Below are 27,860 nucleotides of genomic sequence, written 5' to 3' on the forward strand. Positions count from 1 at the left end.
ATCCACCTCCTCTTAGTTCTCATTGACAATGTCTTAGTTCTGATCCTCATTATTTTTTTTATCAAGATAATTGCAATACCTTCAAATGATTCTCCTGCTTCCAGTTTCTTCTCCCTTCAATTCTTAAGAGATGGCTTCCCATTGATCATAAGACCAAGTTCTAATTCTTTTTCATGGCATATAGATGCTTCAATTTTGGCTATCAATCTATTTTATTAGACTTCTCTCTTACCATTCTCCCTATACAAGTTGTATTGTAGCCACATAAAACTTCACAAATCTCCAAGAAGGAGTACAGCATGCTTTTTAGCTTTCCACCCATATCCTCCTGCTGTTTTATACAAACAAAAATGCCCATCACTTTCATCTGATCCTTCCAGGACCCAGGTATACATATATATGTGTAATCCCCTCAGTGACATATTCCCTAAGTTTACAAAGTAGAATTGATCTCTTTCCATCATTTGCTATAGATGATGGTCTGTACCTTTATAAAGCATTTGTCCTATTGCGTTAGAATTCTTTGTTTACAAAACTTACATTCTCTAAAGCGAACAGCTCTTTATCTCTGCATCACCAATACCTAGAAAGAGATTGTAGTAGGCTGGGCTGCTATAACAAACTCTGAAATTTCTGTGGTCTATCATGACAAAAGTTTAATGTTCACTCATGACAGACCAATGTGATAGGGAAAGGAGTGGAATTTTTGTTCCACACAGTTACTCAGGGGTCAAGGCTTCTTATATCTTCTGATACCACCATCTTCAACATGTGCCTCCAAGTGTGCCACAGAAACATTAAGTGGAAGATTGCATGTGGGAGATTTTTATAGATGAGACCTGGACATACCATGCACAATATTAAATCACATTCTATTGCCATAACTTGGTCACTGACCCAAACTAATTTCAAGGGGCCTGGGAAATATAGTTTAGCTGTGTGCCCAGAAACATGGATGTTGGAGTGCATTCTCTGTCATCTTGTACAATAAATATGTGCAGAGTATAATGAAAGATGTCTTTCTAATCTGAAGCCACTGTGGTGGATTCAAAGGAACAAAGAAAATAATTTTTGAACAAGAAAGTCCTGGTTTCAGACTATAGCAATGCAAGCCACTTACTAGCTCTGTCATCATGACAAATACTTAAAGCTCTCTAAGCTTCAAGTTCCTCATCTGTAAATGAAGTTGATATAGAGATTAATTGATGTGATACATGAAAAGCACCTGGCAGATAGAAAAAGTTACTTAATAATTATCCTTATTTCATTCAAACCAATTTTTTTCCAGAATCTGCAATGTTCTAATGCAATGTGCTAAGTATCAAGAATAAAATCTATTGAAAGTGTTCCTTACCTTTAGAGAATTTACAGACCAGTGTTAGGGCATAATTATAAGTAAGAAAATAGACCATTTAAAACATATTGTGATAGGTAGGCTTTTCATAATACAGGTATCAAAATATCCAGTAAACAAATGAAAAAGTACTCACATCATTAGTCACCAGAAAAATGCAACTTAAAACCACAGTGAGTTCCCATTACACACTCACTAGAATGAGTAAAATAAAAAAGATGACCAATACTAAGTGTTGGCAAGTAGATCGAATAACTGTGAATTTCTTACCTAGCAGGGAGAGTGTAAATTTATCCCATCACATAGGAAAAAGTTATGTAGTACCTACTAAAAACAAACACATATCCCATGACCTAGCAATCTCACTTCCAGACATATGCCCACAGGAATGAGTGTCCTACCATGATAGGCAGGAGTACCCAGATAAGCCCCAAACTGGAAAGAAATCAAATTTTCTGGGATGAAGCCCAGTGAATGGAAATGTTCTATACTTTGATATAGATGCAGATTGCACAGTATATGTATTTGTCAAAACTGTTAGAACTGCACACTTAAGATCTGTACATTTCAATATTTAAATTATGCCTAAATAACAATTACAATAATGATAAAATAATGAGTGTAAAGCAGGTGCTTCCAAATCAGCATTTACAAGAGTCTCTTGTACCTCAGTTTTAGTTGTTTTGAGGATGACTAATATCTTAAGACATGCCACAGCCCCTCATGCATCTAAAGAAATTTTATTAATAACAGACTATCTCAATAATCATTTCCATATTGTTAAAGTCATTTTTATTAAAAAGCCATCCTCAGTTTTAGCTTCTAGACAATCTAGCTCTTTAATGGTCCTCTGGAACCACCATTGTGAGTTCTGTATACTACTTAGAATATATTTTAAGGCAGACCATCCAAAACACCATCAATTTTGGGTGAGAACCCAGACCATCAGTTTGAATTACATGTATATTAATATTCATAAATAAGGTAATCTTTCTCACTTTAGCATTAAAAAAACACACACCAAGTAGAAAATATTTTGTTGCAAATCTGACTTAAAATAAGAGGTAATGAAAAAAATTTCCTCAAAGTCCTCTAACATACTATCTTTTGAAAACTATATTCTATTCCCTAATTATATGATAAATGTAGTAAAAATTAAATATAGTAAAAATGTTTCAAAATAACATAGAAAGATAAAATTATCACCCAAACTCCTAATCCCAAAGACAATCATTTCTAATCTGAGATTATCTTCTGCCATTACATAGATAGATGATAGATAGATAGATAGATGATAGATATTCTCTTTTTAAAGTTATTTAGATAAAAAGATTAGAAGAATAAATATCAGCAAAAAATATCAAAATTACTCACAATTCCATCAATCAAATGACGTAAGCATCATAGACTTGCTGCTGCAGAAGTATTGCTTATTTCCGTGGTTGTCCAGGTCTTAGGCACAGAAGAATGTGTCCAGGGATAGAAGAATGGAATGTGGAAGTTCTTTACATCTTGCTCCATCTACAACATAAACAATTAGAATTTTTATTTGATTTTGGCATATTATTTTTCCCATTTTAGTTCCTTTTTTCTGAGTTTTCATCTTTTGCTGTTTCTATATTTTTTGTTGCATGTATTTGTAAGCATATTTTAATGAGAACTGGGAGAGGCCATTAGGGTGATTGCTTTTTAAGTCAGAAATCTAATAGTTATAGGATGAGGAATCCCAATGAATTAGAGTAATAGCTAGTATCAAACATCATAAGGATTTCTGTAGCCCGGTTTATTAAGGAAGCTAGAGAGGATTTCTAGAAATAAAAGCCAATGCAAAAAGATTTCTTTTTTTTTTTTTTTAAAGATTTTATTTATTTATGTGACAGAGACACAGCCAGTGAGAGAGGGAACACAGCAGGGGAGTGGGAGAGGAAGAAGCAGGCTCATAGCGGAGGAGCCCGATGTGGGACTCGATCCTGGAACTCCGGGATCACGCCCTGAGCCGAAGGCAGACGCTTAAGGACTGCGCTACCCAGGCGCCCCCAAAAAGATTTCTAAAGGCAAAGAAAAATATGGAGAAATTTGTCCTATTGTTATTATACAATAACAAATTCTGCTGTTGGCCTCCTCACAGATTCCTGCATGAGGGAAGAAAATAGATTTGGCATACTTGCACAGTCTCATTGGAATTAATCTTCCTTTCTACTTAGTGACATTTGTTTCAGATCATTAGCAACTAAGAAGGCAGTGTGTAAGCTGGCAGGATAATTGAAGTAGAGATCCTTGGTTTACTGTTTCCCACTAAAAATCAAGGTCCAAATACTCAGGGATTCTAAAATAGAGGAAAAGAAGTAACCTATGGAAAAAATAATGTGAGCTTTATCTCAAAAATACAATTATATTTGATACAGAAAAAATTTCCTTCACTTCCAAGAGAGGAAGTTGTTTGTTTTTTAATTGAGGTAAAATTGGTATATAACATTAATTTCAGGCATACAACATAATAATCTGATATTTGTATACACTAAAAGTGATCATCTCAGTATGTCTAGTTAACCATCTATCACCATACAATTGACCCCGTCACCCTTTTTTGCCCGCTCCCCAAACACTTTCCCCCCTGATAACCACCAACCTGTTTCTTTTATCTACGAGTTTTGTTTTGTTTTGTTTGCTTGTTTGTTTTGTTTTTTAGATTTATATGAGTGACATCATGGTATTTCTTTCTCTGACTTTTTTTGCTTAGCACAATACGTTCGAGGTCCATCTACATTGTTCAAATGGACAGACTTCTTTTTTATGGCTGAGTAGTATTCTATTGTATATATACTGTATCTTCTTCATCAATTCCTCCACTGCTGAACATTTAGGTTTTTCCCATAACTTGGCTATTGTAAATAATGTTTCAATAAATGTAAGGGTACTCATATCTTTTTTACTTAGTTTTTTCATTTTCTTTGGATAAATATCTAAAAGTGGAATAACTGGATGATATGGTAGATCTATTTTTTAATTTTTTGAGGAAACTCCATACTGTTTTCTACAATGGCTGCCCCAATTTACATTCCCAGAACAGTGTACAAGGGTTTCCTTTTCTCCACAGTCTCTTCAATGCTTGTTATTTCTTGTCTTTTTGATTATACCCATTCTAACATGTGTGAGGTGATATCTCATTGTGGGTTTAATTTGCATTTCCTGGATACTTCATGATGTTGAACATCTTTTCAGGTGTCTCTTGGCCACCTGTATATCATATTTAGAAAAACATCTATTTAGATCCTCTGCCTGTTTTTTTTTTTCTGGGGTTTTTGTTTGTTGTCATTTGTTTTTGTTTTTGCTTGTTTTTGTTTTATTTTGCTTTTGCTATTGAGTTGTTAGAGTTCTTTATATTTTTTGGATATCAACCCCTTATTAGATATATGCTCTGGAAATATTTACTCCTATTCAGTAGGTTTATTTTCATTTTATTGATGGTTTCCTTTGCTGTATTGAAGGTATTTAATTTGACACAGTCCTACCTGTTTATTTTACTTTTGTTGCCTTTTCTCTGATGTCAGATCCAAAAATTCAAAGCCAGGATTGACGTCAAATTGCTTGCTATGTTTTCTTCCAGGAGTTTCACAGTTTCAAGTCTTACAGGCAAGTCTTTAATCCATTTTAATTTTTTTTGTATGGCATAAGGTAGTGGTCTAGTTTCATTCTTTTATATGTGGCTGTCCAGTTTTACCAATACCATTTATTGAAGAGACTATTGTCCTTTCCCCACTATATATTCTTGACTCCTATGCTATAAATTGATTGTTCATGATTTGGTTTATATATGGGCTCTCTATTCTGTTCCATTGATTTTTTTTTTAATTTTATTTATTTATTTGACAGAGAGAGAGACAGCAAGAGAGGGAACACAAGCAGGGGGAGTGGGAGAGGGAGAAGCAGGCTTCCCACTGAGCAGGGAGCCCAACGTGGGGCTCGATCCCAGGACCCTGGGATCATGACAAGAGCTCAAAGCAGACGCTTAACAATTGAGCTACCCAGGCGCCCCTGTTCCATTGATTTTTGTCTCTTTTTATGCCAATACCATACTGCTTTGATTACTATAGCTTTGTGTGTAGTTTAAAATCAGTGAGCCTGAAAATCAGGGAGTGTTTAAAATCAGGGAATGTGTTCTTCTTTCTCAAGATTGCTTTGGCTATTTGGGGTCTTTTGTGGTTCCATACAAGTTTTAGGATTGTTTGTAAACCACCCTTATGATCTTTGGTGAAATGGCACTGTAATTTTGATAAGGATTACACTGAATCTGAAGATTATGCTGGGTAATATGGACATTTTTAAAAATATTAATTCTTCTAATCCATGAGCATGGAATATCTTTCCTTTTATTTATGTCTTCTTCAATTCTTTCATCAGTGTCATAGTTTTCAGTGTACAAGTCTTTCACCTCCTTGGTTAAATTTATTCCTATGTATTTTTTTCTCTTTTTGTGCTATTGTAAATATCATTATTTTCTCAACACTCTAATATTTTATTTTTATTTTACAGAAATGCAACAAATTTCTATATATTGATTTTGGACCCCACAACTCTACTGAATTCATTTATTGTACCAGTTTTTTGGTGGAGTTTTTAGGATTCTCTACATCATCTGAAAATAGTGATGGTTTTACTTCTTTCTTACCATTTTGTATGGCTTCTGTTTTTCTTGTTCACTTGCTGTGACTAGCATTTCCAACACCATGTTGAATAACAGTGGCAAGAGTGGGCATCTTTGTCTTGTTCCTAATCAAAGAGGAAAAGCTATCAGCTTTTTTTTGAGTATGTTAACTGTGGATCTGTCATATATGGCCTTTATCATGTTGAGGTATGTTCCCTCCATACCCTTTTTGTTGAGGGTGGTTTTTTTTTTTTTTTAAATCCTAAAGCTATGTTGAATTTTGTCAAGTTCTTTTTCTGCCTCTATTGACTATACAATTTTTATCTCTCATTTTTTTCATATGGTGTATCTCTTTGATAAATTTGCTGATGTTGAACCAACCTTGCATACCTGGAATTAATCTCACTTGATCATGGCATATAATCCTTTAACGTATTGGTGAGTTTGGTATGCTAATATATATTTTTTTTAATAATGATTTTTTATTATATTATGTTAGTCACCATACAGTACATCCCCGGTTTCCGATATAAGGCTCGATGATTCATTAGTTGTGTATAACACCCAGTTGGTATGCTAATATTTTATTGAAGAGTTTTGCATCTATTTCATCAGGGGTATTATTCTTTTTTTTTTTTTTTTTCGGTGGCATACTTGTCTGTTTTTGATATCAGGATAATGCTGTCCTTCTAAAATGAATTTGGGAGCATTCCCTCCTCTTCAGTTTTTTGGAAAACTTTGAGAAGGATAGATATTAAATATTCTTTGAATGTTTAGAATTCACCAGTGAAGACATCTGGTCTTAAACTCTTGTTTGTATGAAGGTGGTTTTGTTTTGTTTCCTGATTCAATCTCCTTACTAGTAATTGGTCACTTAGATTTTCTATTTCTTTGTGATTCAGTCTTAGAAGAGTGCATATTTCTAGAAATTGATCAATTTCTTCTATGTTATTCATTTTGTTGGCATATAATTGTTCATAGTAGTCTCTCATGATCCTTTATATTTTTGTGGTATTAGTTGTAACTTCTCTTTCATTTCCGGTTTTACTTATTTGAGCCTTCTCTCTTCATTTCTTTGTGAGTCTACCTAACGGTTTGTCAATTTTGTTTACACTTTCAAAAAATCTACTCTTAGTTTCATTAATCTTTTCTATTGCTTTTTCAGTTTCTATTCCATTTATTTCTGCTCTGATCTTTATTATTTCCTTCTTTCTACTAACCTTGGGCTTCACTTGTTCTTTTCTAGTTTCTTTTGATGTAAAGTTAGATTATTTGAAATTTCTTTGTTTCTTGAGGTAGGCATGCATCACTGAGGAACTTCCCTCTTAGGACTGCTTTTGCTATACTCCATTGATTATGGATTGTTGCATTTCCATTTTCATTTGCCTCCAGATATTTTTTGATTTCCTTTTCAATTTCTTCATTGACCCATTGGTTGTTTAGAGCATGTTGTTTAGTCTTCACATATTTGTGTTTTTTTTTTTTTTCCAGTTTTCTTCTTATAATTGATTTCTAGTTTCATACCATTGTGGTCAGAAAAAATGCTGATATAATTTCAGTCTTCTTAAATTTATTGAGATTTGTTTTTAAACTTAACATGTGATTTGTACTGGAGAATGTTCTATGTGTACTTGAGAAGAATGGTATTCTATTGCTTTCGGATGGAATATTTTATATATTCTTATTAAGTCCATTTAGTCTAATGTGTCATTTAAGGCTGATGTTTCCTTATTGATTTTCTGTCTGGATGATCTATCTATTGGTGTAAGTGGGGGTATTAAAGTCCCCTACTGTTACTGTACTGCTATCAATTTTTCCCTTTATGTCTGTTAATATTTGCTTTATATATTCAGGTGCTCCTATGTTGAGTACATATTTACAAATGTTATATCCTCTTGTTGAATTGATCTATCATCATACAGTGCTTTCTTTCTCTTGTATTACAGTCCTTGTTTTAATGTGTACTTTGCCTGATATAAGTACAGCTACTTTTTATTTTCATTTACATGGAATATTTTTTTTCCATACCTTCACCGTCTGTGTGTATCTTTAGATCTCAAGTGAATCTCATATGCATATAGATGAATATTTTGCTTTTTTCCCCCTAAATCTATTCAGCCACTGTCTTTTGATTAGAGAATTTAGTTCATTTATATTTAAATTTAGTCCATTTATATTTAAATATGTACCTATTGCCATTTTGTTAGTTGTTTTCTGGCTGTTTTTGTAGTTCTCCTCTGTTCCTGTCTTTCTTGCTCTCTTTCTTTTTGCTTTGATGACTTTCTTTAGTGTTATGTTTATATACCTTTATCTTGTGTGTATTTATTAAAATGTTTTGGTTTGTGGTTACAATGATGCTTACATATAACAACTTATATCTACAGCAGTCTACTTTAAGTCAGTAACAACTTAAGTTTGATCTTTTTCTAAAGCTCAACATTTTTATTCTTCCTCTCACATTTTATGTTTTTGATGTCACATTTGATACCTTTTAATCTTGTGTCTTTATTACTATAATCTTATTTATACTACTTTTGTCTTTTAACCTTTATACTAGATTTATAAGTGATTAATTCACTACCTGTACCACATATTTACCTTTCCAGTGAGGTTTATTCTTTCATATGTATTTTTGTTACTAATTAGCACCCTTTCTTTCTAAAGAAATTCCTTTAACACTTATAAGGCCAATTTAGTGGTGATGAATTCCTTTAGCTTTTACTTGTCTGGAAAATTCTTCATCTCTCCTTCTTTGCTTCAATTCTGAATGATAGCCTTACTGGGTAGAGTGTTCTTGGTTGTAAATTTACTCCTTTCATCATTTGAATATATCATTCTCTTTTGCTTTGCAAAGTTTCTGCTGAAAAAATCAACTAATAGTCTTATGCGAAGTTCCCTCATATGTAAGTGGTTGTTTTCTTCTCACCACTTTAAAAATTCTCTCTTTAACTTTTGACATTTTGATTATAATATGTCTTGGTATGGATCTCTTTGGGTTTATCTTATTTGGAACTCTGATTCCTGGATCTGAATGTTGGTTTCCTTCCCCAGGTTTGGGAAGTTTTCAACCATTATTTCTTCAAAATAATGATAAATTATGCTGCTTTACCCAGTCTGCTATTGATCTCTTCCAGTGTATTTTTCAGTTCAGTTATTATATTCCTTGGCTCTGTGACTTGTTTGGTACTATTTTCTGTCTCTGTTAACATTCTCACTGTGTTCATCCATTCTTCTGAGCTCAGTGAGCATGTTTTGACCATTACTATGAACTGGCTGTCAAGTAGATTGTTTATCTCCATTTCATTGAGATCTTTTCCTCAGGTTTTTGTCTTATTCTTTTATATGTAACATATTCTTCTTTCTTCATTTTGCTTGGTATCTGTTTCTATGCGTTATGTGAGACAGTAACTACCTCTCCCTGTCTTGAGGGAATGGCCTTGGGTAAGAAATGAACTTTATCATTTAACCAGCTTGCTCAGCTCTTAGTTGTCTCTCAAATCTTTTTGATTGTCCTAGTAGCCTGATTTGTTCTTGACAGATCCTTGTTGTTGAGAGTGTGCCAAGACCTGTCAGTGTTCAAAATGGAGTGATCTCATCCAGTACCTAGTTTCAGGCTAATTGGAAGTCAATTCTTTGAAAGCAACATATTAAAAAAGTACACAAATACACACAATTCTGTAGGGCCACAATCACAGGCCCTGATAGCCTCTAGACTAGAACTGGAGGTGTCCCCTGGGTGACAGGTGCAAGAATCGAGACTTCAGAGGAGTGTATCTGCTCCTTTCTGGGAGTGAGCTGTGGCAAGACCAAGGGTGGGTGAAAAGATGGTGTCTCTTTGCCCATGTTCTTACAGAATGCCTCTCCATGTGTGGCAAATCTGAAGCCTGTACCTTAGGTTAAAGGTCCATGATAAGTAAATGAGTCTTTTTCATAGACATACTGGGGGTGTGTTTTAGTCTGCTGTCTGTGCAGTGCCCTGGGTAAGGTAACCTCAAGCAATTCTATGATGTAAGTCTGTTATAGCCCAACTTTACAGAATAGAAAACTGAGGAACTTAATTGTTAAGTAAGTAAGGTCACACTCATAAGTGATACAGCCAAGATTGAATTCCAGACCGTCCGGCTCCAGGATCTATGCAGACTAACCATTACACTATAATGCCTCTGCCATCTTATCACATTTTCCTAGTAAACGTGTTTTTCCACTGTTAACGACTATTATTTACAGACATTCTCTTAAAATCTACAAAAATCACTCCCTTTCTTCATTCTTAATTATCTTGTTTTTTTTTTTAATTTCCCTAAGAAAATAAAGTATTCAGAAGACAATTAGCTCATCTTTCCATCATCAAATCTCCTAGTCTCTATAATAAGTATCCATATATCCAAATTTCTGATACAGCAGGTGAAACAACCTTACTAAAACAGGGCTGCTAAATCTAGTCGAAAAGGGAACTGTCTTTCAATCCTCCTGCCTGCTCAGGAATTTGGCTCTTACATCTCATTTACTCTACTTATTGTGTCATTCCTAATGACTTATGTGGTAGAGGCAATGATGCCCATTAAAGATTTCAATTGCTTTCCTAAATTTTCCAGTCATTAGGCAGGCCATGTGATTATTTCTGACCAAGTAAACATATAACCATCTCAGACTAAAAGAGTGAAAAATCCCATGTACACTTTTCTAGGCTTATTCTTCTGCTATAGCAGTTGAAGAGTTTGCATAATTGAGATCATGCACATATAGGACCATGGAGCCTCAGTCAGACTGTGGCCTCAAGAAACTATGGGTAGCAGGGCTTCCAGCCTACCCTCCCTAAACATGTAGCCTGGGTGAGAAATAAACCTTTATTGTAGTAAACCACTGGAATTTGGGGTCTAATTTGTTATTGCAGCATAACTTAGCCTACCCTCCCTAATAGAGCATAAAATATTTTATCAAAAAACATCTCTTGGCCTTAAACTCCCTTCCAGCTAGTGTCAACTTATTCTGCTTTCTTTAGAGAGAAATCATTGAATGTATTACTACATTCAGTCTCCACTTCCTTGCCTTTAAGAAAAAAAATCTGTAATCAGGCTTTTTTCCTCACTCTTAAAAATGTCACTAAATCCATCAGTCAGTTCAATGTCCTTATGTTATTCAACTATTATCACGCTTTATTCTCAGTGAAATTTGTTTATTTCACAGATGACTTCCCTTTAGTTTTGGTTGCCAGCTTCTTTTTCTCTACTCTTTCCCAAATATTGTCCTGCCCCCAATCTTGGTCCTTGGCCCTCCTCTCTCTCTATCTCCTTCAGTGATCTTATCATTTCATGCATCTATATACTGATGACACCTCATTTGTATACATCACCCAGGCCTCTCCCTAATGCTGGACTCATCCCTGAGTAGTTAACAGGAATAGTTTAGAGGTATCTAAAACATAACATGTTCAAGTCAAAACTTTTTATTCCTATCTCAATCCCCTAAACGTTGGTTTCTTTACTATTTTCCTCATTGCAGCCACTAACGTTCACTCACTTCCTAGACTCAGTCATGGCCTATGCGTGGATGAATGTTGTGTGCCGCTAAAATTCTAGATGGCTCCATTCTTTTTATTATTCTTTCTCCAATCTCAACTTTACCCACATATAATCCATCAGAAAGCTCTATTGGGTTTACTCTCAAAACATATCCATGTCCCATTACTTCTGCTCACCTCTTTAAACATCACACACCTCTAAGATACCATCTCCTTCATGGACTTTAGAAATTGACTCAAAACTGGTCTCCTTGCTTCTATTCTCACCACACTACAGTTTATTTTCTACACAGTCACTAGGGAACTCTTTAAAACCATATATCAGGTCATGTCACTTCCCCTGCAATACTCTTCTACTGCTTTTCATCAAATTTAGAGTAATAGCCCAGCTGCTTACCCCCTTGGCCTATACAACTTGGCCTCCACTACCTTCCAGCCTTACCTCCTGCTTTGCTCCTTCTGAACCTCTCCACTTCAACTATGTTGGCGTCCTTGAGGTTTCTAAAACAATCTAGGCTAGTTTTTGCTTTAAGACCTTTATATCTGCTATTTCCTTCCTATGCTGTTACCTCTCTACTGCACACTGTTTTTTAAATCTTCGCACTACTTGTTCCTACATATCTTCAGATCTCTGCCTAAATATCCCCTCCTCAGAAAAGCCTACTCTGACATCCATTCTAAAACAACCTTTCAACTTCCTACACTATGTCCCACTTTCAATTTCTTAGTAACATTTACCACACTATAAAAGTATATTCTTGTATATACTTGTTTATTCAACTATTTCGTTTCTGTCTTCCCTAATATAACTTAAGTACAGGGAATTTGTCTTGTTTGTCACTGGATTTCCAGTGCTCGGAATAAGGCAGGCATCTAGTAAATGCTCTGTGCATTGCTATTATATTAATGAATGAATTAATAAGTTACACATGTCTACTTTTGCATATGGTTCTTTTGGAATTTTATCATTTTTTTAAATGAAAGGGAAAGATTCACTGAGGTGGAAAATATTTCTGACATAGAGAAGATCAGGAAAGATCCCTAGCTGAACAAAGGCCAATTCTACAAATAGTTGACAAATTGGCTGAGTTTTGGTCAATTCATTTTTTAAAGTCACCTCCTGAAAGTGTAGGTTTTTGCAGTCACTGGATCAGCCATGCAGTCAATCCAATTCAACCTCAGAAGTGGGAAATAGATTGAATGTTTTTAAACCTATATTTTTTATTCTCCCAACAGGGGCAGTCTATACCTTGGGCAATTTCTAACACAAAAACCATACATTTATGAAAATCTCTATAGTGTTAACCTGGTTGCATCCACTTTCCTGCTGCATGATTTCCTCTTCACATTCAAGTACTTAGAAAGCACTTGCCCTTGTTACTATAAAAACTAATATTGGAAACTCTTCTAATCTTCATGTTTCCTGAATTCATACTAACAGAAGGGAAAGAGACCAGCAATCTCATCTGTTGTTATTCCAAATACAGCCTCATCTTCATCTTCACATTTGAGCACTAAGTTTAAGAGCAAAATTCATCACAGAGCAGAGAAAAGGGGCACATTTTAGCAGTTAAGCTTCAGGACAACTTGATCTGACCTAAATGCTTTGTAATCTCTCGTTAAACAAAAGCTTTAGCTTCCGTAATCCTCCTCTTTATCTATCCCTATGAAGCCTCCTGTGGTTAAAGCTCTGCTCATGTCATTTTTATAAACAGCATAGATGTCTGCCCACAAATAGTTTTCCAAGGGTGATGGCAGCAGGGTCAACTTAGCTCAAGTGCCATGAGTCATATTTCCCTCCCTTTGGAGACACCTGCCCAAGCAAAGCCCGAACATCCTTTGCTTGTATTCTCACTGCACAGACGTCCTGTTACTGAGCACCCAGGCAGCCAAGGGCCCTGGCTCATTAAAGCATGGCTGAGAGACTACTGTGTCTGTCTGCACCTTCTGTTCTTGAAATTCCAAGAAAAGCCTTCCATTTGTCCTGTAAATATGCACTGTGCTGCACTGTGCCACACTGTACCCTTGGCTCCACCCAAAGTCTGGTGTCTTTGATAGGGTCCTTTGGTGGCTGTGAAATTCTGTTTCTTTTCCTGAAGGGAAATATCAAGGAAGTTCAGACTCTATGACTCCAGACTGATGCCCTAAGGAAGCAACAGTCTAGCCAGGATTGAAATGGTTCATGCTGGCCCAGTCACTGTGAACTTTCCAACAGGCATCTTATTTTTTTCAGGCATCTTTAATACATGTTGATGAAAGCCTGTGTATAGAGACAGTGAAAAGCTACAATCCAAATAAAAGCCAAAAAAATAAAAAATAATTTAAAATATATATCACTATGTAGAAAAATCAGAGAGACCAATGTGACTATATGTGTACACACATACATACATACACACAGACACACACGACTCTCTGCAAGGGAGCAGCTGTCCTTATGTCTTCTCACAAGCCCATGCTCTAAATATTGTGAAAGAGAAACAATCTCTGGATAAATCCTCATAGGCTAGAGATACATTTTGACTTTATCTATGATCTAGAACTCTGGACCCAGACTCATTGACTGGAAAGTCACTATTGCTGGGAATGAAGAGAACTGGATTCTCAACAAGTAGCCTACTTTAATGAAAGGAGTATGGACTTTATAATTAAAGAGACCTAGCTTTAAATCACTCAGATTCCATTTATTAACTGTGCAACTGTAAGCAAGTACCTTAACCACTCGGAGCCTCAGTTTCGTCATATGCACAAAGCTTTTTGGAAGCATTAAGGATGATGTGCATGAAGAGGCTAGAACAGTGTAAGATCTCAGGGAACTGTAGGCTAACTCTTACTCTTGTTGGATAAGACACATGATGTCTTTGGGCTCCAGGTTTTTCCTCAAAGAATCAAGTCTAGAGCTCAAAGATTCAAAACTTAGTGGTTATACTTATGGAAGAAAGACCGATGATATAAAGAATCAGGATTTTCTTGACATAAGTTGATGAGTCTCTTTCTTCTCCTTTTTGTGTTTGGATGGTAGATGGGCAAAATTTCTGTCTTTAGATATGCACAGGTGTTAATAAAATTGAACAGGATGATGGTAAGTCCTTAGGGAAGAAAGTGTAAAATTGCCACTCTCATCTTGTCTTTGTGCTCACTTGCTCACTCTCTATCCTTTCTTCTCATTCTCTCTCTCTTTCCAAATGGAGAATGTACCGTCTCAGGCTTACATTTCATGAGATTATTAATATGAACATCCTTATAAAACTATAGGCAAACATAAGCTCTTATTTTTAACTATGTAAACATTATTGCTGTGTCTCCAGTTTTCCTTGGATATATATTATGTTCAACTCTGAATTGTCCTAGAAAATAGTAATTTAAGTGAAGTTAATGTCCTTAAAGTGCCCTATATAAAGAATACTGGGTGAAGGGATCATACTGTCTTGCACTATATTTGATTTGTATTAGACAATTTCATCTGTCATCCAGGACTGCCACTTAGTTCCTACAAAGGAAAGTAATGCAGCTGGACTCAGTGTCATCATTTTTAAAATGTGTACATATACAAGGACTTTCTTGATCTTTTATTTAAAGGGTAGGTGATAGAATTCAGATGGAATTAATCTTTTATTTAAAGGGTAGGTGATAGAATTCAGATGGAATTAATCAATACATAGCTATATGTATACACACATACTGTTTTGAGTTGAGTAGCTGGCATTTTTCATTTGCTTTTTTAGGTGATCAATCTATCCTTAAATAGCTTTCAAAAGCCATGAACTGGTCTGATTCAAACACTGGAGTTTTCATTATATTCTTCTTATATTGATTACAGTAACTACAATAACAAGCCAATATCCACAGGGTAAAACTAATCTTTCTCATGCTGGTGAACAATTGGTGAATTGCGTGGACCTATTTTTCTCTAATGACGTGGACTATGTTTAATCATTAAATGTGTCCTCAAATTGCCTGATTCTGACTTGTTTTTCAGCTTGACTGGGCTCTAGTGAGTCAAAGTGGTAACTCCATGCACCAAACCTTTTGTAAATGAGTTACTGAAAGACAGAACCTCCAGCCTCAGAACAAATGCTACAGATAAGGTGGAGTCTTAGCACTTACACCTGGTCATCTTTAGCATCACTTTGCTTTGTACTTCTGAATGGGTATAATAGTTTTCTGTTGCCATGTAACAAATTCCTACAAACTTAGGAGCTTAAAACAACACACATTTATTATTTCAGAGTTTTAGTGGGTCAGAAATTTGGGCACCTCTTTGAGTCCCCTATTTAAGGTCTCACAGGGCTGCAATCAGTGTGTTGTCAGCTGGATTGAGTTCTCATTTGAAGTCTTGAAATTGTCCATATCCAAACCTATTACCATTGTTGACAGACTTTACTTTCCTCGTGGCTGCAGGGTTGAGGGCCCTGGCTTCTTACTGGTTGGAGGTTGGGGCTGCCATCCGTTCATAGAACCTGCCTGCAATTCCTCACCATGTAGACTTTCCCTAACGGCTGCTAACTTCATGTTAGCAGGGTGAGTCTCTATAGCCGGTTTGCTGCCAAGGTCATTTTAAATAACAATGTACTCATGGGAGTGACGTCCTTTACTTTTGCCGTAATCTATCAGTAAAAATCAAGTCACAGGTCCCACCCACAGTCAAGGAAAGGGAATTATAAAAGAGCATGAAGATAAGGAGGTAGGAGTCATAGGGGGTAGGGCTCATTTTAGAATCTGTCCAATACAATAGGTACAAAAGGCAAAATATTGGGAGGGGCATAAAAGAGGTTTCAGGGCACCAACACTCTTCAAGAAGATAAAGTTAAAGGCAGAGATGGAGACAATAATGTTACCAGCCCAGTAAGACTAACATTTGGTACATTTCTAAACTCATATTTTATAAATATTTGCTCCAGGGGAAGTGGGTTGGGGGATAGGTGAAATAGATAAAGGGGATTAAGAGTACACTTATGATGAGCATGGAGAAATGCATAGAAATGTTGAATCATTATATTATACACCTGAAACTAATATAATACTATATTAATTATACTTCAATAAAAAATTAAAAATACAAAAAATATTTGTTCCATATTTATATAGTGAAGAAATAAAGGGCTGTGAAGGGAGGGGAGACAAAAAGAACGCTGAGGGCAGCAGTCAAATTTGGAAACTCACTCAGTAAAGTAAATCCTTGCATTTAACTGCCACCACATCCTTTAGGAGGTAGTCTAGTCACCATCACCTGGTATTCAGTTATGTTATCCACAGCCTCACCATCCTAACCCAAAGTATCCTATAACATTGTTCCTTTTAACTACAGGCAATACTCATCCTAAGACAAATTTTGGTAAATTCGATTTTCTCTAACTCTTTCCATTCCTGAGCATATAGCAGAGTCTAACAGATCAACTCCCAAGTAAAAGACTGTACCCTTAACTGAGTTGTGCTTTTATACTTACTAGCAGAGTTTTTAAACTTGGCAATGCAAAGAATTAGGATGGGTAACAGCCTTAATTATTACTAAGTTTTGCCAAACACTAACTGGAATAACCTCTAACTATCTAGGTGTCTATTTCTAACTGCTTGATTTAGGTTTCTGGAAACTTCACCTTGTTAGAATTCAGGTTTGGAGAATTTACTAACCTATAGAGAAATTAGGGTGGAGTGGTAACATTGTAAATGAAACTACGGAACTCCTTATAAATACTTTCATATTCTTTGAAATAAGACAATATAGATGGAACAAAAAGAGAATACCAATTATGATCTAGATATCCTAAATTAGCAATAAAACAAAGAAGGAAGGAAGGAGAGAAAAGGAAAGAATGAAAAAAATAAATATATGATTAATTTTTACTTATGATCACTTCCTCTCAGGATTCTCTTCGGAAATTCCCACCTTGGCCAGCAGAACTCCTGAGGTAAGGGTCCTAAGTAGGGGAAGCCTCACAGTAGTCTACCACTTTTGTGCTACCTGCATGAGCTCTGGAGGCACTGATCTGTGACCCAGGTTTAGCGCATCATTTAACTATTTCAGCACTTTCTCTCCTTTAAGAAACCCATGGGGGGGGGTGTGCCAAAAACAAAACAAAAAACCTCTTGGTTAAAACTTTATCTTTTATTTTTGATTTGTGAATCCTTTTTTCCCTTATTTCTAGATACACCAAAAGAAGTACCTCAAACTCACTGCGACCAAAATATTCATTGTTCCCAAAAAGCTAAGACGGAAACCTTCATAACTACACTACAACTTGGAGTAAGGATATTTGTAGCAGAAGAATTTTGGTACACCCAACTCAGACCTACCTTCTACCTTTTCAGCAGGAGGCATTAGCTCAGGTCATCTATCTCTTCACAGCCGAAAGTGGGGTCATACTCAAGTGTGACTATTTGTTCTCACGTTAGTCCCTTGCCAGGCTGCCATTTTTATTCCTCTCCATGTATCAAAATCTGGCTAAGGCTTCAGGGTTCATCTTTAGTCCCTGTGACTACTTTCTGCTCCAGTGGTCTCAACCTGGGCTGCATTGTAGAATCTCCTGGGAGATCTAAAAAAAAAAAAAAAAAAAAAAAAAAAATCCAATGTCCAGATCCCAAGCATGCTTATTTAGTTGGTCTAAAATGGAGCATGAACATTTTTAAAGAGCTCCTCAGGTGATTCTAATGTACAGCAAGATTCGAGGACTATTTTTACATTTAATTCCATTCAACTTGAATCACATTTCCTTTTGTAGTTTAATTACATTTTCCATATTTCTATGTGTAAATGTCTCAGCTTAGAGTTAAAAAGCCTCTTGTTCTTCCAACTGTGGATCCTCGTTTGCTCACCCAGTCAAGAAGAGCTTTTCATCTTTAAAATAGAAAACTGACTCTGCTTGTCGTGAGCTTATATATAAGGAGGGAAAGTGTCACTTTGGGGCACAGGGCTGAGAACATCCTTTACTGTTTAACAACCATTGTGTACAAAAAATATCAAAGCCTTACTTCCTGGCAGAATAGGAGTTAACTATGTCATGGGACTTGAGGGGTTCTTGGCAGAGCATTTGATTTAAATATCTGCTTTACTCTTGGTGTCACATTAACAGAACTTCTGTCATTAGAGATTCATTTATTTGGATTAAGATTTCACCTCTTCAGCAGCTTTTCATTAGTCATAAATAATCCTAGAAGGATTCATTAAGACCTTTGTGTGAAATAGCTCACCAGGTCACTGTTGCTTACAATAAGAGGAAGCATATACAATTACCACTTGTGATAGACTTTGTCTCCTTCTCTATGCTGGGCTCTCCATAAAGGCAGAGCTGTGCCTGTATTAACTATTATGTCCCCAGCACCTAACTCAGTACCTGGACAAAGCAGATTATAGTAAATGCCTTTGAATGAATGAATGATGAATAAGTGGATGAATGAACACACTTGAGAAGATGGATGGCCACAATTAGTTACGAATCCTGAAAGAAGTAATAGAGAAAGAAAAAAAAAAAAGAATTCTTGGAGGAAAAACATTACCATGTCATAGTTCTCCTGGAGTCTGAGGCTTTGCACAACCTTCTCTCAAAGTATGTTAAAGACAATTCCCTAATAGTTCCATTTTGAGGCTATTGACTTTTTTTGCTGGGATTCCTCCCCCCATTTTTCTTCTTCAATAATATTAATAAAAAGAACAATTAGAGCTATCATTCCTTGAGGTTTTACTAAGAACCAGACATTATACTAATTACTTAGGTATTTTTATTGAGCCTATCAATAACTCTATGAGGCAGGTATTTTCATTACCAATTTACAGATGAAGAAACCTAAACTTACAGAGGATATGTAAGTTCTGACGATCAAATGGCAGATGTGGGATTTAAGCCACAATCTGTCTGATGGCATGTGGTTTCATTGGATCCTGACGCACCTTTCATCTGCTTTTCCCCATCTCAACATATACTCTTTCTTCTTCTATCTCTTTCACACAGTCACATGTACACCTTAGGCATGAGGGTGCAGTTTACCCTGTCTGAACATATGGTAGCCTGAAGAGGTCTGAGTTGGGAGACTACAGGTAATATTACAACAATAGGGATCAACACAGCTTCTGGAATTGAACTTAAAATGCACAGTTTCTCGGCAGCCAATATGCAGAGGAAAGTATGGTGAGGTCTTAATCTATTTTGTTCCACCAGGAAAAAAAGGTTTTCTTCATATCAAACTTGCAGATTTCCTACACTGAAAGGGGAACATATATGATATAAAAGGAAACATTCTCAGTCCTTATTTCACATCAAATGCAGAAGAATGATAGGACAGTCCTTACTTTTCTGATGAAAGTCAGAGGCATGATACCAGAGTGCAATTTAGTATTTAATTAGTTGTGCAAGATACTTTATGCCACAGGATTCTCGGGATCTTGTGATGAAATGCAACTTCCATTAGCCTGGATCCTCCCTTTGGTGCAGTGAATGGAAAGATCCACTGCTAACCTCAGTTAGACATTTAGTGAGAACAAGGAATACATTTGTGTTGTGCTAAACTCCTTAGATTTTGGAGTTTTGTTGTTATTGTTGTTGTTACTTTAGCACAACCTGGTTATTTTTTTTTCTCTAATTCAGAAATTTAAAATATCAATGAATATGGGTGGGAAGGTAGAGGACAGATTTTAAAGAGAAAGTCTAAGTGGATGCCACTGAATGATGTTGTAGTAACAAAAAGAAAATTTCAGTAACTTAAAAAAAAATGCAGACATTCTCAATTATTGCACCGTGTGTCTATTGTGGGTTGGCTAAAGATTCCACTCTCCATGGTGACAATCCTTATCCTCACTCTAGGACCCAAGCTGATGAAGTTACCACTGTCTGGAATATGCTAGTCTGTATGGCAGTGGGAAGAGTATATTCTGGAGGGTCTCAGAACAGCAATTAAATACTCTGCCTCAGTAATTCAGTTGTCATTTTTGCTTAAAACTTACTGGCCAAGGATGCCTGGGTGGCTCAGTCGGGTAAGCATCTGCCTTCAGCTCAGGTCATGATCCCACAGTCCTGGGGCATCAGGCTCCCTGCTCAGCAGGAACTCTCTTTCTCCCCCTGCCCCTCCCCCCTGCTCATGCACTCTCCCTGGAATAAATAAAATTAAAAAAAAAAAAAATCATTGGCCAGAACAAGCCACAGAACCCCACTCATCCACAAGAACGTAGGTAAACATAATCCTACCAGGTATCCAAAGGGGCATGGGGGAAAGCGGTCAATGGGTAGTACTAACGACTGTGACAGGAGAGACTTGATATGATTTATAGTATCATCTTGGCTATTATATGGTGAATATATCATGGAAGCAAGAGCAGAAGAAGGAAGAATACCGGTTTAGAGACTACTTCAGTTACCCATGAAAGACAGGCTAATGGTGTGGAGGTTGTTAGCAGAAGCAGGAACCTCAGATTGAGGTGATGGGGGTGGTGCCGAGGAGGGATCGCCCTGCAGTGCTTCCCTGAAACACCATGAATAGGTTGGTCTGAGGGCTCCCATTGCACGGCCGGTGGCCTCCTACCCAGCCAGCACCATGAGCATAGCGTTGTGTCCTGCGCGCACATGAACAAGGATGGGGACCCAGGGCAGCCTGTCAAGAGCTACAATTACCTGCTCAAGTTCTTGCTGGCGGATGACAGCGACGTGGGACAGGGCAAGATCCTGGAGCGCGTGCAGGAAAGTACAGCCTAGGCCGCGTAGGCCTACAGTAACCGGATCGACTACTAGAAAACTACCATCCTGGAGGGGGGCCAGTGGGTCAAGCTGGAGTTCTCGAACATGTCTGGCCAGGGCAGGTTGCGCACGGTGTTCGGGTCCTACTCCAGGGGCGCGCAGAGGTTCCTCTGGGTGTGCGGCATCACTAACAGCTAGTCCTTCTACAGCGCAGATGGGGGTATCGAGGAGATCAATGAGCATGCGCCCCAGAGTCTCCAGGCTCCTGGCCGGGAACTTGCCACACCTGTCCTTCAACAGCAAGTCGCGATAGAGCAGGTGCACCTGCGTGGAAGAGAACTGCCCAACCTTGTTCACGGTCAGCCAGCTGTACCTCAGCGTCATCAAGTCCTTCACTGGACCGCCCCGGATCGTGCTCGGGCAGCACAGCATGGGAAAGACCTGTTGACCCAACCGAGTGCTCAGGCCATTGTCTCCTATAGCCCCGTACCCCTCAAAGACAAACTCCCACTGCCAGTCACCTCAAGTCCTTATCAATTGGCAACTGCATCCAACACGCACCTGTGCCGTTACTCACTGGTAGGCGGGTAGGCAATGGCGGCTACAAGGGCTGCAGCCTCAAGAGGTCCCAGTCCATCCGTCTCAGAACTGCTTGTGGAACAAATGCAGTAGCTAGTGGGGCAGGCCAGATGCGCTCTGGCAGGGCTCGTCCTTGGCGAACGCTCCCCGCCCTGCTGGGAAGCTCCCGGATGCACCACCGAGTGGGTTTGGCTGTCTCAGCCGGAACAAGCCCCGCCCAGGGCTGCGAGGTGCTGTGGGAAAATTAGGCCGAACAAGTCAAGGGCCCCGTGGTGCAGCTGAGAAGCCGCCAGGAGGTGGTCCCTAGAAACCCGGGAGGCCTGGCTGGCCTTTCTTATTTATATAGATGTTTTACCCCTTTTGTACATATTGAAATCACCGGCAGGGAATCCTCAATGCAGCCAAGTGGTTAGCCCATGTCAGCTGTGGAGATGAAGTTGAAATATTCGGAGAGGAACGGGATTTGAGGCAAAAACGCGAAGGAATCTGCTGTCAAAACTTGAATGTTGGGGCGCCTGGGCGGCTCAGTCCTTAAGCGTCTGCCTTCAGCTCAGGGCGTAATCCCAGGGTCCTGGGATCCAGCCCGCATCCGACTCCCTGCTCCGCTGGGAGCCTGCTTCTTCCTCTCCCACTCCCCCTGCTTGTGTTCCCTCTCTCGCTGGCTGTCTCTCTCTCTGTCAAGTGAATAAATGAAAAATCTTTAAAAAACAAAACAACAACAACAACAAAAAAAACTTGAATCTTTTTTTGAATCCACATACATTTCACATAAGGTGTGTGGGGGGGGGGCTGCGCAGGGGCCCCTGGGGACTCACGGAATAAGTGAACCCTTTGGAAGCTTAGGACAGTAAGCCCTACCCCTGGCTACATGTACCAGCCTTTATGAGCACATGGGTTTCTGTTTTTTCATTTTGCTTTTTTTCTTTTTAAATTGGTGTCTCATTTTAAGGTACAGCAAACACAACTTTGGCGATGGACTGAGAAAAAGAAGTTTCAAGGGTGATTGATGAGTTTTGGCACGAGCGCCTGGGTCAATTAAGCTGTTTATTGGTAGAATATTAATGACAAGGGCTGGATTAGAGATGATATTGAGAATCAAGTTGCTTGCTTTTTTGAATATATTAATTTTCAATGCCTAGGTTTATCAGACTGAAGCCCAGGGGAAGGTTAAGGAGTCAGCTTAGAGGGGATGATGTGCATACCTGAGAATCACCATGAGACCATCTAAGAAGTGAGTTTTGTAGAGAAGATAGAACAAAGTTACTGATATCTTGGACAATGTGGGTAGGTGTGTTTTATTATTATTTTGAATATTGGAGACTAACAATACATTTGTATGGTAATGGGAAATGGGTGATTCAGGGAAGATGTGAAACACCTGCAAGAGTAAATTCCTTGAAAGGGAGAGAGGAATTAGGAAACAATAAATTCAAACTCACTTTGAGTTAAACTCAGTTCTGACATTAAATTGTCAGTGATAAACTCTGAGAAAAAACCCCAAGATGTGCATTAAAAAATTCTGAGAGATGACTTCGAACAACCCTAAACTTTCTACAACTTGGGGAATAGCATCGACATGATATAATTTAGATTGTGAAGTCCAGCTGGATTAGTGACCCTAAAATCACACTAATAGAGTGCCAACGCCAACTTCATTGCTAATGTCTTTGTAAGATTCTCCTGCCTGGTTCAAATTAAAAACTCTCCCAAGATTTCCTTCAGTTACAAAACAAAGAAATACGCTCTAATCAACATGCATAATTATGCATATCATAGCGTGAAGATGATCAACACGTCTCTTGGAAATTTATGGTAACCACGATTTAGTTGTGCTCTCCTAGGGTTTCAACACAGCCTCTCTGGTTCCTGGGCTATTTCTTTCTCCCACAATTAGCCACGATTCTATACAAAGGGGAATGTATTCACCCTCCTCTTTCCCTACTCTACTGCTCTATGATATCAACTTTTACTACCTCTGAAAATGTTATTATTCCAACATCAATAATGGCCAATGTAATAGCCTGGTAAACCTTCCATAACAAAATACTGAAGACTGGGTAGCTCAAACAACAGAAACGTATTTTCTCACAGATCTGGGGACTAGAAGTCCAAGATCCAGGTGTGGGCAAAGCTGGTTTCTCCTGAGGTCTCTCTCCTTGGCTTGCAGACAGCTGCCTTCTCTCTGTGTCCTCGCATGGCTTTCCTCTGTGCAAGTGCAATCCTGGTGTCTCTCAAGGACATCAGTCCTATTTTTTTTGCAACCACCCCCTCTTATGAAGTTATTTAACCTTAATTGCCTCTTTAAAGACCCTATCTCCATATGCAGTCATATTAGGGGTAAAGCCTTCTAAATGTGAATACAATTCATTCCATTGCAACAATCTTTCTAATAAATTCAATGGCAATTCTGGCTTTACTTGAATAATGTGGTTTATTTCATACTTTTTATAACTCTGTCCTTACAAAAATTATTTTTAGTCCCCGTCAGTTTCATGACACTACCCTTTCTTTATTGTGCTTTTTCATTGGCTATTCCTACTCTGTCTCCATTCAAATTTCTCACCCCACACCTTCCCTTAATTGTTGTTAATCTCTAGGCTCAATCCTGAGCCCCCTCTTAAAATGATTTCACTAAGGGGTATTACTCATGCCACAGTGCAAACACAATCTGCTTAGTACTGATACACACTTTCATAACTTTAGCCCAGACCATTTCTCGAACCTCAGAGTCACGTGTATTCACTTTCTACTGAGCATCCTGGAATCTACTGAACATCTCTAAGCCACACACAAGAGTTTCAAAAAGTAGTTGGTTCTCAATATGTATTTGTTGAGTTCTTTCAATTCACTCATTCAGTCATTTGAAAATAGTCACTGATTACCTACATAGCTGCTACCTAAATAGCAGGCACTGTTTTCGGTACTTGGAATACATCTGTGAACCGAAGAGATCAAGATCCTTATTCTCAAGGAGCTCCCATCATAGCAGGTAAGCAATGGTCAACGAACATGTTAACCAAGTTGATTATACATACAGAAGCTGTTAAGTGCTAAGATTAAAGAAAAAGTAGAGCAAGATAAAGGGGATCAGGAATGGGACAAGGGGGAGGGTGGAAGGATTAAATTAGATGCTCAAGGGAACCTCATTGAGAAAGGGAGATTTGAACAAAGGTTTGAAGGAAGTGAATGAATACATAGTTATACCACAGGCATCTCAAGTTCAAAATCTCCATTTCCAATACATCTCTTTCCTAATATTCTCGATATGACTATCATTCATTCTTTTACTAAAGTGACCATACAAATCTATCTGCCAAAATGGGACACACTGGAGTATAAAAGGATAGTACTACAGGCCTTAACTAGCACAGCCCTGGACAGACTCGGATGTCTGGGTATGTGGATAACTAGTTGTCACCCCAGGCAGAAACCTGACAGTAATCCTTGCTTTCTCCCACTCCCTCATTTCTCCCTTCCCTCACATCTTCTCCCAATAGATCACCAAGTCCTTTTGATATTACCTCTAGAATATCTCTTCTTTTTTTTCTTTTTAAGATTTTATTTATTTATTTGGTGGAGAGAGACAGCAAGAGAGGGAACACAAGCAGGGGGAGTGGGAGAGGGAGAAGCAGGCTTCCTGCTGAGCAGGGAGCCAGATGCAGGGCTCCATCCCAGGACCCTGGGATCATGACCTGAGCCGAAGGCAGACGCTTAAGGACTGAGCCACCAGGTGCCCCCAAAATATCTCCTCTTCTGTACTTCTACTATGCTGTCTCCATTCAGGATCTCGGGATCTGTGACTAGGATAGACAGATGAGCTTAAAAATGATCCTTTGTTCCCTCCATCAATTTCCCCTCAAATACTTTCTCTATACCTCAGATAGAATCTTCTTAAACACTCAAACCTAACACTCTCATTTAAAATACTTTTTTTGAGAGAAAGACGGGAGTCACAAGTGTGGGTAGAGAACACATACAGAGGGCTGACAAGAACAGGCCCAGGTTGGTCCCAAACACTCTTCTTGGTGGTGATCACCTATTCACCACGTGCAGGCCAACCCGGGCTGTGAGTTCTTGCCACAAACCTGCTCTGCCGAATGTATTCCCCAAAAGGTAAGAACACAGAAGAATCAGCCAAGTTTATCTTTGAAATCCACAATTTCTGCAATTTCAAGTCTAAAACTCAATGCCTCACAAAGATTAAATGCCCATTATTTGTTCTTAAGATGTGGGAAATTAAAAATATATCAGATCTCTCTGTATTTCCTATTTCAGCCCAAATGAATCCAATTAGGTTTCACTGCAAACTATAAAATACTCTAGGCCTATTTCCTCTTTAAATTGATTATAAATGTTGATGCTCTTAAGTATAAGTGCAAATTAATCTAGGGAATTCCATGAAATTTTATTTCTTAATTAAGCAATTTAAACTAAATTACTTAACTAAAATGACTACTCTGGCTCCTAAAATTGTTCAAGGTCAGACAAATGTAATCAAATGTAACATCGTGATTTTTCACTCAGCGTAAAACCTTTTGTCAAACTCATTGCACTGCTTTGGACTTGAGAGAGAGGAGAGTTTCCACGCTTGAAGAGGGTGATCTCTGTTAAGACTGGGAGGCAAAACTGGGTGACGACACTTGGGCCAATTGCAGAAGTTTCTGGAAAATGAAACATGATTTCCATTAAACTGAGAAAGGAACCAAGGACTTAGACTGCCCAGAAATTAAACTTTCTACTGATACACATCTGGCAATGCTCCAGTGAGCACAATCCATTTGGCCAGCCAGATGGACTAGTCCTGGCAGCTTTTCTGTCTCATGCACAAAGCACTTCAGCCTGAGGAAGAGAAAAATCCCCAAACAAAAATATAAATAGAGAAGACTCCAGCATTGTGGCTAAACAATGGAGAAGACTTGTGGTCTTATAAATGAGGTTTCTACAACATTGTGCATTTCAGACATTCCAACTGTTACCTTTTTTTCCTTGATTTTTAATAGCTTATTTATCATGGGTGAAGGATGAGATTACTTATCTGAGGCCCCATGCTTTTGGCAGAAAACCTTTATAATGCTCAGTTACTCTCTCCTGGAGGAAAGAAGCCAATTTCTAGCCTCTTTCTGAGAAAAGATACTAAATAATACCAACAAAGAATGTTGATAAAATCCTAACTGAAAAGATCATTTGAAAATGCAAACTTTTATATTGTTGACTATCAAAGGGACTCAGGCTAAAAGGATGGACTCACCGAAGAGATTATTTTTTCTCATTTGGGAAGGCTTACCCTCTTCTCACTTTCTAACACCATGAGTCCAATTCAAGTCCCCCATTAGCCTGAATGACAATTTCCTTCTGTCAGTCAAACTGTGCATCTGAGTTGAAGTCCATTGATCATCCATCAGCTGAACTGCCATGGCTACTCAATAATCATGGCCCATTTCTGATTCCTTAAGTCAGATGCCTAGTTGAGGGCATGACATCCACTGCACACTCTAAGCATGTTTTCTCTTTCCTCACCCAGAGTTTGCTGAGGAATATTCCACAGAGATAGAAATCCATTCTAAGCATCCATCCCTATGTATGCCTTTCATAATTATGGACTTCTAAAATTATTCTAAATATATATTTTAACTCACTTATCAATAGATTATTGGAGGGGGATAGGTTGGAAGGTGTGACATAATTTTTTTTAAAAGTTGATGTCTTTTACTTACTGAACTTTTTTATCTAATACATTTTTTTTTTGTCTTTAAATACATGGAGTCGGCCAAAACTTAAAATATAGTACTTCCTTCCATATCTCTTTCCCTCTCTTCCTTCTAGCAAAGATTTACTTACTTCCCATTCTGTGCCACGTACCACACTGGGGATTTGTGTGAATTATCAATACAATAAAGCATTTGGGGTGAATTCCAGGTTTTGCATGTAAACTACCTATATTTCCATTAGCTAATCTTTAAGTTTCTTTCATTATTTGCATCTTGACGAGATGTAAAGTTCCAGATCAAATAGCACAAACAAAAGCTCCCATGTAGAATATTTTCCAACATTTAATTGTGGTTCTTGTGGTGTTGGGCCATATATTATCTAGCTTGTTTG

At 37.9% G+C, this 27,860-nt stretch overlaps 1 protein-coding gene across 19 annotated transcripts in view; it reads right to left on the bottom strand.

Annotated features, from left to right (window-relative positions):
• The window catches only part of LOC123782474 (uncharacterized), a 604,024-nt gene that overhangs the window by 484,326 nt on the left and 91,838 nt on the right, over positions 1-27,860 (bottom strand). For 11 of the 19 annotated variants that reach the window (XM_087858898.1, XM_087859014.1, XM_087858990.1 and 8 more), the window contains exons 1-2: positions 21,120-22,496; positions 2,729-2,875 (exon numbers count right to left, since the gene is read on the bottom strand). In XM_087858898.1, coding sequence (XP_087715024.1) covers positions 2,756-2,875; positions 21,120-21,614 — 615 coding nt within the window. In that variant the 5' untranslated portion in view covers positions 21,615-22,496 and the 3' untranslated portion in view covers positions 2,729-2,755. Of the gene's footprint in view, positions 1-2,728; positions 2,876-17,365; positions 17,692-17,814; positions 18,054-20,455; positions 20,585-21,119; positions 22,497-27,860 lie in introns of those variants that run through there. The other 8 variants (XR_015723165.1, XR_015723147.1, XR_015723156.1 and 5 more) reach the window with 5 other exon arrangements.

The sequence above is a fragment of the Ursus americanus genome, chromosome 1 (assembly GCF_024610735.1).
Source record: "Ursus americanus isolate L20-20 chromosome 1, mUrsAme1.1.p, whole genome shotgun sequence".
NCBI classification, from domain to species: domain Eukaryota; kingdom Metazoa; phylum Chordata; class Mammalia; order Carnivora; family Ursidae; genus Ursus; species Ursus americanus.